Source organism: Trachymyrmex cornetzi, unplaced genomic scaffold (genome assembly GCF_001594075.2).
Source record: "Trachymyrmex cornetzi isolate Tcor2-1 unplaced genomic scaffold, Tcor1.1 scaffold147, whole genome shotgun sequence".
NCBI classification, from domain to species: domain Eukaryota; kingdom Metazoa; phylum Arthropoda; class Insecta; order Hymenoptera; family Formicidae; genus Trachymyrmex; species Trachymyrmex cornetzi.
Window position 1 is genome coordinate 4,571,456 of NW_017296059.1, and position 11,629 is coordinate 4,583,084.

General features: G+C 28.8%; 1 protein-coding gene across 1 annotated transcript; it reads right to left on the minus strand.

Annotated features, from left to right (window-relative positions):
• Nucleotides 1–378: 378 nt before the first annotated feature.
• LOC108757583 (cell wall protein RBR3) lies at nucleotides 379–6,366 on the minus strand (the record flags this gene model as incomplete). The annotated part of the gene is made up of 10 exons (XM_018502045.1): nucleotides 379–717; nucleotides 1,266–1,517; nucleotides 1,782–2,051; nucleotides 2,705–2,863; nucleotides 2,931–3,058; nucleotides 3,137–3,626; nucleotides 3,731–4,221; nucleotides 4,673–4,886; nucleotides 4,981–5,486; nucleotides 6,330–6,366. Coding segments are annotated over 10 exons (2,886 nt in total), but the record flags the coding sequence as incomplete, so codon positions are not given.
• Between the last annotated feature and the right edge of the window lie 5,263 nt (nucleotides 6,367–11,629).

The window sequence follows — 11,629 nt, forward strand, 5'->3', positions numbered from 1 at the left end:
AAGGAATAGGAATATGTGACATCACTATCTAATACTATGTTAATTTTGGGGTCCATTTTGTCAGATTAATATTTGCTTATCTTACGAAGAAGTTAATTAAGGCAAAACTGTAAAGTATTATAAAAAACTGCTATATTATATATGATAGAAGACACTCTAATTTGTATTTATGTTTCTAAAATTTCATTTTTAGAAACAAATACAAATTATAAATAAAGACACTCTAATTTGTATTTATGTTTCTAAAATTTCATTTTTAGAAACAAATACAAATTATACAAATTACTTTTGTTTAAGTAATATTGCTAAAAAATAAAGCAGTATGATAATATTGGCGACCTTCCACTACAATAAAAATATTACAAAAGTAATATCACCTTAAGAATCTATGAATTTCGATTTGCGAATTCGTTGTAATTTTATATATAGCACAACTGCGCTTAGAATTGCGATAAAAAGTATTGCCAATGTAAGAGAGAAGATTGTATAAAATCCATTGTTATTCATGCATACTCCTTTCGCTTTTGCCATTGCTTCAACAGCTGTTTCTTCCACATTATCTAGGATTTGATTGGTTGCTGTGTTTAAATCATCTACCATGATTACTTTGAAACGTCGTCCAACACGAACCGCATCCGACAATGGTATCGAATTCGTCAAGTTATTCGAAAGTGGTGCATACATTAACGATCGACGACGTCTGCCTGGTTCGATTTGCTGAAATAAATTTTAAACATATAAATTAAAAAATGCAAAAATTTCTATTATTATTTATATTGTACAATAAGAAATTTAAAATATTTAGAACAATTTATTTAAAAGTAGTTTATATACTCTTGTATAAGAATTTGTTAACTTGTAAACAATTGATGTCTGTCATGCAAATATTAATTTAAGCGTATTAGACATGTAATTTTAACAAATATTGCATATATCCACACAACACAGTCCTCCGAAAAGTTCTTTTTTTGGGGGGAAAGAGTAAATATTTTTATATTTATATACTATCCATTTTTTCGCTTCATATTCTAGAAATCTGCTTTTATCTCTTTATAAAATTTACGGTTTGTAATGCCACGTCTAATTGGTGGAAATATATTAACAATAAGCCACCCCGTTATGCATAAAAAGCTTCACCTTTCTAATTACATCATGCTAGGGACGTCTTTAGAACATAGAACGTCCTCTAGATGTCTTCCCTTGGAGAAATGCGTTGTCTAAATAATCATATCTGAATCATATTTTAATTGACTTTTGTAGCTTACTTGATTTGCTTCCGGACAAGGTACACAATTAGTTTTACATAATTCAACATTACATTCGATGATTAGACCCAAAACATCAGGGAATTTGAAGGCTTGGAAGAATGCATAAGCAATAATAGAAGCGCCTGTATTGGCGGTATCCTTTGTCTTTTGAAAGGCACCAAACAGTTTCGGTTTTAAAGTGCAGCCTCTTTCGTCGGTGAGCTGCAACATATTGGTTGAGGCTTCGTCTCGCGCCGAGCAATCACGCACCTTAAAAATAATTATAAATGTTTGTTTAATTTATATTATTCGAAATCTAGAGTATACAATTATATAAAATAAACAATAAATATTACAAATATAAATGTAAAATTTATATTGTGCTACAAATACAAATAAAATATGTTAATTGTTAGCAACTTTTTTAGATGTTATATAAAATAATTATACATATTAATACTATTTATTTTTTCATAATATTGAAACGAACATAAATTATTATTATGTATGTTTATGATTGTTTCTGAAAAACACCTGAAGATCGAAATCAGGATCGCCTTCCACAGAGATTACCAAAGTCATTGTTTCTCCAATTTGTACGAGTCCATTAGCTGTAGGTGCAAAAGGTCCTCTACCAATTTGAATATCCAGTTTTGTTGTCGCAGTATCACCATTAAAGGCAATGATCTCCTGGTTTAATATATCTACTGAAAGATTCATCCTTAAAGCTTTATTGATGTTTCCTTCCCAGAGACATCGTACTCTTCGAACTGTATCCCAGACTTCTTGTATACTCGGTTCATTCTTTAGCAATAAGAATTTTTTATTTTAATATTCGACATAATTATAAGCGATAATTTTACAAAATAACGAGAGAAATCCCAAAAGTATTCATTGAGTTTTTCGATCACAATTTTTTTGGTGATTCTTGAGGACAAAAAAAATATACGCATCGCGGCGTTTATCAATATATATTTTTGTTTTTAAGATACACATTTAAAAAAATTCAAAATATTGAACGGCAAATTGGGTTTGCATTCATGTTTATTTATTAAGTTAGCATGTCAACATAAGCACAATCAAATGTAAAATGTAAAGAGGATTCAGTGTTCTTTATGTGCTAATTTATTGCTCTATTCGTGATTTTATTACTCTAACCGTTTAGCAAGAAATCAGTTTTATACTAACTTTTAAAAAAGTTATACTGTCTTAAAAATGATAACGATAATAATAATAAACGCTTATACTATAATTAATATTAATTATATGCTTTTAATATACTCTAGTTTTTAAATTTCGATGTGCTATCCCTAACGCTTAAAACAATTTCAAAACATTTGTTATACACATTTTTTGTACATACAAAAGAAAATTACTAAATTAGCACATAAGTAGCACTAAATTATAATGTAAATATTTTTCTTATATCTTTATTATTTTTGATATTCGATACTAACTTGTAATACGAGAACATTTTCCAAATACGCTTGACCAGCAGGACTTGCGAAATCGTTGAGGAATTGAGTACCGCAAGAGTCTAGATTTACAGTGAAAGAGTACCGCGCTGAGCCAGAATTCTGTTTTACGTAGACACATTCTGGGTTTAAATAATATCCCTAAAATTGGATATTAATATGTTATTGTTGATGATTTTTTGCGCAATAGATTTTGTTTCGCGCTTACCTTAGAATAAATAATGCCGTCGAAAACACGATTAAATTCAATATTGATCGTCATCATTGTCTTACTGCACTCGACATTAATGCTATGAATATGGGGAGGATGATTGAAATCATTGTCAGTTTGAGTTTCTGTGGGCGATAAAATTTATAAATTACCGTTTCGTATATCTTATGTATTATATTATATGTGTGGTAAGAGATACATACCTCCAATGTCAGTACTTGAGAAAAAATTAGTTTCAGGAATTCGAGAATTTGCGTGTGCAGTTGGTACATTAGAAACAGTACCTATGCCAACTTTACTTTGCGTAGTAGAAGGAGACAATGGTCTAGTAACTGTCAAGGGTGGAAATGAAGGTCCTGAGGATTCGAATAATCCTACAGATCCTGCGAGTCCTGAGAAATTTAAAGGTTTTGAGAATCCTAGGAATCCTGAGGATTCTGGGAATACTGAAGGAACTTCTAACGGTCTTAACAATCCTGAAGATTCTGAGGGTCTTGAAACTCCTGTTAATCCTAATGGTTTTGACGATACTGAAGGTCTTAAAAATTCTGTGAATCCTGAGGATCCTAATGTGGATCCTGGTGCTGAAGGTCCTAAGAATTGTGAGGTGCTTGAGAGTCCCGAGAATTGTAAAGGTCTTGAAGACTGGCTTAAAAGTTCTAAGGCATGGCTACCCGTTGCAATCTGGATATTCTAAATGTAATAATTTAATGTATTTAATTGTGTATATTGCATATGTATACAAGATTAATTTGATGCACTATTATACATATCTAATATAGTAATATAATACTTACAGGATTTACAAAAGCGTCCGCGCTAAATCTAACAACATTTACATTTTCAGTATCCGAAATTTCATCGGTTGGTTTCGTAATAACCAATTGTTTGCCAGCCTTGGAGGCCGACTGAGACGATTTTGGACCAGGCAATGAGAATATTAGAGTTTGCGGTGTTACGCAAGTCGGTGACGATTTCGAACAATTTAGTGGCAAAAGAACCTGTTGCGAAAGTTGATTTGACTGAGGATTGTAGAATGTAGAACCATTAAAACTTTGTGGTACATATATTGAGGATTGTTGACTATTCGATATTGCTGAATATGGTATAGATAAAGGTTGTCCAGATGTTGAGAAATTAATATTTAACGGAGTGTAGATTGATGGTCGAATAGTATAGTTTTCTTCGTCCCTTTTCTGAGAGTTTTTAACTTGGAAGGCATGCTTTTCGAGTGGTTGTTGGTTGCTGAAGGATGACGAGTATGTATTTGGATCCGACTGCTGATGAACTGTAAAAATATATTAACTCATCAAAAGTGAGTGCCCATCGTAATGAATTCCTTAATTTAAATGAATATAAGAGGAAATGATATCAATAAAAAATTTTATAAACTATTTCAATATTATTTTTTTTTAACAATTATTTGTACAATAGATGCCTTCTACATAAAAAAAATGTTTTTTGTCTGTTATTTATTATTTTATAGTAAAAACAAAATATTAAATAAAGATAAAATATTATAAAGAAATGTATATGGATTAGAGTTATTCGTTTAAAGTAATTCTTTTTCTGTCATAATTGTGTGAAGATTTGTACCTAATAATTAGAACAAAATATTGCCCAACTAGTCTGGCTGTATCTTAGTTTCAACGTCAGTAATCTCTGAATAACAAAATTATGATTTTTTTGTTCTATGCGTTTTGATTGTAAATATAGAAACGTATTAATACTTGAAATACTTTTGGTTTCAGGAATTCCTCCGGATCCTGAGACTTTTAAAGATCTTGAGGGTTTCGAGAATTCTGAGAGTCTTGATGATCCAAACGGTCCTGAGGGTTGTGAAAGTTCTTCCGAAGATCCTGAAAATTCTGAAGCTCGTAAGGATCGTCCTGGCGGTCCTGAAGAGGTTTTTCTTGAAGAGGTTGACGAAGTATCACTCGTATGTACGATTGTCTACATATGATAATTTAATTGATTATATTGCATGTATGGCATGTTCGAGATTAAGCGCAGCATTATATATATATATATTTAATGCAATACTTACACCATTTAAAATCAAATCCGCCTTAATTCCGACATAACCATTATTCTCTTGAAAGCTGATTCCACCTACACCCACCATTCCAGCATTCTGTTTACCAGATCTGGAGATCTGGATGGCACGATGCGGCCTTACATTTTTCGATGAGAAAAGCGGAGGTTGTGGCGATAAGTGAGTGAACGACGATTTCGAGATATTTAGAGGGGAAAAAGTCGACGAGACCTGATTCAATTGATGATTATATGATGTGGAGCTTCTAAAATTTTGCGGTATACACATTGAGAAATATTGTTGGCTATTTGGTTTTGGGGTAGAATATGAAAATTGCTCGCAAGCCGAGTAACTGATCTTCGGTGGAGTATAAAGTCGTGACGGCGGTTCCACACGGTAGTTCGATATGTCATTCTGTTGAGAGTTTATTCTTCTCTGAAAGGTTTGAAATTTGTCGAGTGATTTTTGTTGCGTACTAAAAATCGGCACGTACGTACTGGAATTTGATTGGGAGCGAACTGTAAAAATACGAATATTTTACTTGTTAAACAACTTTATTTTAATGATCTTCATAAATATAAGGATTAATGAAAAGTGTCGCAAATACTGTATATTGTAAGTTATTTCTTAGATATTATATCACTTAAATATAATAATTTTTCTACTCAAAAATATTTGACTTACTATTTATAATATACGAATTAAAATATTACATAAATTTAAAAATGAAGAAATAAATTTGATAAACAATTGAAATAAAAAATTGCCAAAAATTTACTTATGTTATTTTTTTATTAAAACTGACAATAATATCATCGTCAACTTTGACTATTTTTACATATAACAGTTTTATAAATTTATTTTTTAAAAACAGCTTAAAAAATAGCAAAAGAAAGTAATCTTAAGAAGATAGCTTTAAGAATTAATGAAGAATGCATTGATTATTAATTATTTATGACAAACATTGATTTATATTGTTGGTTAGACTATTAAAATCAATCTCAGTGTCGAACGTAAAGCATCTTATGTAACATTCAAATATCGCGATAAGATGATTGATTAATTGTATGGCGAGTTAGGAAAAATAATTTTATACATTTAATGTTTAAATTAATGCGACGATGTTGGCTGTGCATTGTCCCAACTTTTTTGCATCCAAAATTTTAATATACATTTGTGATATGCGATAACTGAATTGTTAAACTATTAAGCGTGATTGATTAATTAATGAATTTTAAATAATTTCAAATGAATAAATTTATATTTAATATCATAACAATTGTACCAGTTCTTTTTTCTTGGTTGCGCTTAAAGAAGAGTTGAGTGATCAATAAATTCTTTCAATTTTGAATTAATCTTACCGGAATTTGTATTCGCGGTTCTCTTGAAGATTGTGCGACCGTTAAAATCCTGGCTGCATAACACTGTACCCAAAAGAGTCGTGAAAACAATCACTAAGATAAACTTCATCTCTAGAATGTAAATTTTATTTTAGTTCACAACTAAATCCTTTTTTCAATTTCAGCAATCACGATTTAGGTTTTTAAATGGCATTATTTATTAATAATCAATGTTAAATGTAATAATATTAAAAATAAAAACTTTAAGTTAATTTGTATATAGAAAGCCTTTTTTTTTATATTAAACTTATTTTTTAATAAATCTTCTATAAAATTCTCAATATTAATATATTTTATTTATTAATATACTTATATTTAGTTTTAGCGAGTACTGAAAATTTATAATTCACGTTACATATATATTATCAATTTTTAATATTGGCAGTCACTATCGGAATGCAATCTAAGATATAAAGTATGTGTCCACATTTTTTTTATTTAAATAATATATTTTTGTCAATCAAAAATAATGCAATTTATTGAATAGATACGGAGATAACAAGGAACTTAAAGTAACGATACAAGTAATGGTTGAATTCGTTACCGTTACTGTAAAATTGTAACAACGTTACTGTTAGCAGATAAAAAACAAGTAATGCTTAAATGTTACTAAAAAAAGTAATGATAATGGTAACGAAGTTACAAGTAATGCATTAGTTCCTAACTCTGGAAACACAATTACCTTATGCAACCATATTCGATGTTGTGATGATCAAGTGTCATCAGTGCAGCTGAATGTAAGAATATTAAAATATATTTAAAAATAATTAGCTGTAGATAACTCATAACGTCGGTTTCTTCATCGAAAGAAAAACCATTAATGGCCATATTTGATATTTATGACTATATAATAGCAGCTTTTGGCATTTGATGTCATCGTGTAGATGAGATAACTTATGGTAAGAAAAGAAAGGAGAATATATGCAAGCGTTAATTCGTATTTTAACATCTCTTCGCATTCTAAATGATGTATACTGATTTTATAAGTATGATGGTTGACAGTTATAGAGATTCCTGTTCACAAATTATATATACCTATAGCTACAAGGTACACGTTTTTAGACACGATATTCTTTTAGGTATTCTTTTTGAGTTTCTGAATACGCGAGATGTGTAAAGAGTGATTACTTTAGCGCAATCAATTCCATTGCAAATCTCAAAAGTAGCATTTTCGACAAATCATAAATATTTAACATGTAATCTGGAGACACGGTAGTGTCTTGACGCTAGACCAAGCACAGCGACACTGCCATGCCTCCTTTACGAGCCAGTTATAAGTTATAATTGTCGGCAGAATAATTAAGATTTCGAATCGCATACGTACACACACACATAAATAAAATTTGATCGTAAGAAAATAAGAATAAAGATTATTTTGATATATAACGAATGCACTAACTGTGAGAATTAGTTTAACAAGTTGTAGCTGATTGGGTAATTGTCTAAGATCTCGCAAAATTAATCATAATAGAATAAAGAAAAAAAAAGACACTATGAGCAATTATTTCGATAAGTTTTTAGCGGAAAATTTTGTGTGTAATAACGTTTATTCTTTTAACTGTAAAAAATATTTCTTTTTTAAACTAGTTTGTTTCCTATGTCGTTTACTTTTTCTCCCATATAATTTATATAACAATATTTCATTAGAATAGATTATGCACTGCTAAATTTTATTAGAATAGATTATGCACTGCTAAATTATACCCTCTGATGTATCTTATAATCTAAGAGTATCTAGTTGAGGTAATTTATAAACACGAGTACTTAATTTTATATTTTTGGTCATTCAATTAGTGTTTTCTTTCTTAAAAATTCTTTCATGGTGATCAATATTTGCGGGATCGCCAAACTTTTTTTTAATACGTTTGAATACTTATTCACACTTCACTATAATCCCAATTTTTTGTGAAACAAAAAATTCATTTATCACATATAAAAATATAAAGAAATACTTTTTTAACTTATTTAATTTAATTAATATATTTGAGGTTACTTAATAAATAAACTTTAATTTCGATTTATATATCAGTTTATAAATCAATTATTACATTAGAATAATTACTGTAATATGATAATTGCAAAAGTGATACCATTGATAAATAATTATTGCTCTTTTGCAATATCATAAAATACATAAACATCTTGCACGATTATTCATCCGTTTAACGAATCTTTCAGTACCTAGAAGTATAAACATCACTATTTAAAATCTTATAATCATTCTTCATTAATCGAACATTGTATTTGCAAAAAATCATTGAGTATTCTCGCGCAGATACTTTCAATTTTGTCTGCACTAATTCGTTGAAACCGAACTGTGATCTAATGTAGCTTCACTTTTAATTGCTATACATCCACATGTTCAATGCTTTATCGCATCAATAGAATTAAAAATCGAGAAATCACAATTAGAAAATCCCAACAGTAGGAACTATGCTTAAATAAGGAGAAAAGTAATAGTTACCATGCCGGTTAGAAATACATTGATCGATTGATATGTATAGTTAAATATACTCAAGCCATGTCGTATTAGGAAAAATATTATGGAAAATGTCTTCATTCATTCGAAGATTATTTCTCTCACCTAAAATTAATTAAAGGTACGAAGTCAAAGATTTTACTAGAGAATTTATGTACTGTGCATTGCACAACTCTTTGTGTTCTTATGTGTATATTCCTAGGTTTGTTTCTTAATACATATAAATTATGAATGAACTTTCACTTTTACATGCGATAATCTTAATTCATCATTATTCCTTATTTAGGAATATAAATAAGATGTACATTGCGTCAATATCGAGGATCATTAATCATTATTGTATTTTAATACATGCAACAATGACATAATTTTTGATATATGTCCAAAAGGTTAAAATCTTGTCATTTTTATAGATTTGTGCATTTTATTTATTCGGAAATGATAGAGCCCCTAAGCATATGTAGTATTCTTTTTTTTTTCATGCGTTTCGTAAAATCTAATCCTCGATAAATGTCATGAAGCACGTGAAACGAAGATCTCTGATAATTATTTTTTCTTTTGTATCTGTAGCGTCAAAGTCACTCATGTAGAAACCATGCAAAATAGTTTTACAAAAAAAAATGTTATTTTATTGTACAAATAAAATGATTTTGCTATTGTGCAAATAAATAAACAATTTATCTTTATACCACATGAAAAATGGAAAATAAAATTTCTAGTTTTCTTTATTTAGTATGTCTTTATATACATAAAGACACATACACATAAACATACACATGCATACAGGCGTGCGCGCACACGCGCACACGCACAAACATGTATGTATAAAATTTATTGAAGCATCAATGAAAATATACATTTATATTATTTTCTAATATAATTGCTTTATTTTATAACGCATTTAATTCATTGTTAAAAAAGCTTCGTTGCACCTTAAGAGAAAATAGTTATTTTTCGATAGTTTGTAACACACTTCTTTTGGTCGACGACAAATCAACGACTTCTGAAGACATTCTTGAATAAAGCAAACAGTAATTTTTGGGAATGAATGATAACAATCTTTAATCCACTCAAAGATGTTTTAAATGATCGTTGATTTGCCTGATTGAAATGTGAAAGAAGTAGTAGATGTGGAGCTGAGAGACTAATAAAAACACTTTTTTCTAATGGTAAATAAAGCTTATGCATCAATGAACAAAGTGCATTAAACAGCAAGAAAATTGTGCAGACAAATATAAATTTCTATAAGTAATTTAATAAATTTAATTTACAAATATATTTCAAATAATTATTGATTTATTCTTATATGTATATGAGTGTCATATAATAATAACATTTTCATGTATATGTAGGGTGCCCTGTAAAGACCCGAACAACATTTAAGGGGAGATTCCTGAGATCATTTTGAAACGTAAATTCTAATATTAAAATTTTAATAATATTGTTATTACATAAAAATAAAAATCTAAGTAAAGGGCATATAAGAGTCAATGATCAAAAAGACTTAAATATAAAATATAAAATATAAAATATTAAATATTGTTATTATTCTTATTTTCTCCGGATTCCTTTAATAAAATGTTTAAAGTGCATTTGAATGAGTTTAAATTGAATATTAACAATAGTACGTAATTCTATATAAAGAGCTACTACTTTCTGCTAATTATGATATGAAATTGATAGCAGATTGCTCAAAGAAATCAAAATTGCTCAATCCGATTTTACTACGTGTGACCAGATTGTTCAAGATAAGTCAGTTTTCGAGTTTAGTATTTTGCGTTGTGCCGCCCCTGAGCGCGTCAACTTTAGACGATAAGATTCGTTAATTTTGAACGCTTATAATTCAAAAGTTATTATAGCCTCAACATTTTGGTATTAGAATTTTTGTCTCAAAATGATCTCAGAAATCTCCCCTTAAGCGTTGTTCGGGTTTTTACGGGATTCCCTATATACATATTTTAAATTTATATTTAATTTAATAAATATTTTATATAAATAAATTACCTATTGATGAAATTCTTTCCGTAGGAAGTGATTATCACAAGATGCTAAAGTTGATTTTCCGTCACGATATGGTTAGAAGACTTGCGTTATGTGCTCCTACGAAGAAGGTAAGAGTGAATAGTTATAAACATCATCATTTCAGCTTTATATAGATATTGTACTCCCTTATCTATAGGCTATCCACAAAACACGATTCGTGCCATCACTTTCACTATATGTCTTTCGTGATTTTATCTGCTGGATGACCTGTCGACGAAATTAAATGCATTAGACAAAAATATTTTGTTTTATAAAAAATATAAGAAAGATATTTTATCTTATATGAAGGTAAAAATATATATGTGTCTCAATATATAAAAATCTAAAAGTATATGCATTATTAAATATAAAGTTAGTTGCTTAAAAATAAATATAAAATTGATTTAATTTGCTAAGTGCAATGTATATCATTGGAAAAAATCTATGTCTAAAAAGAAAACACTTTTGAAAATACTAATTATTCTTCGTTTGCTATATAACAGCTACAGCAACGACACAACTAAAAAACACAATGTTTTCCATAAAAAATTTTTATGTTTTAAAATTTTCTAATATTAATTATGGAATGCAATTTTATAATAATTATCAAGAGCTCGCTTTTTCTCATATCCGTTAAATATTGATTAACATGACCTCCCGGGAAAAAATATTTATATACAATTGTATAAAATTATATATAATTATATAAAAAATTGACATATTTTATATACAATTAAATATAATTATATATAAAATATGT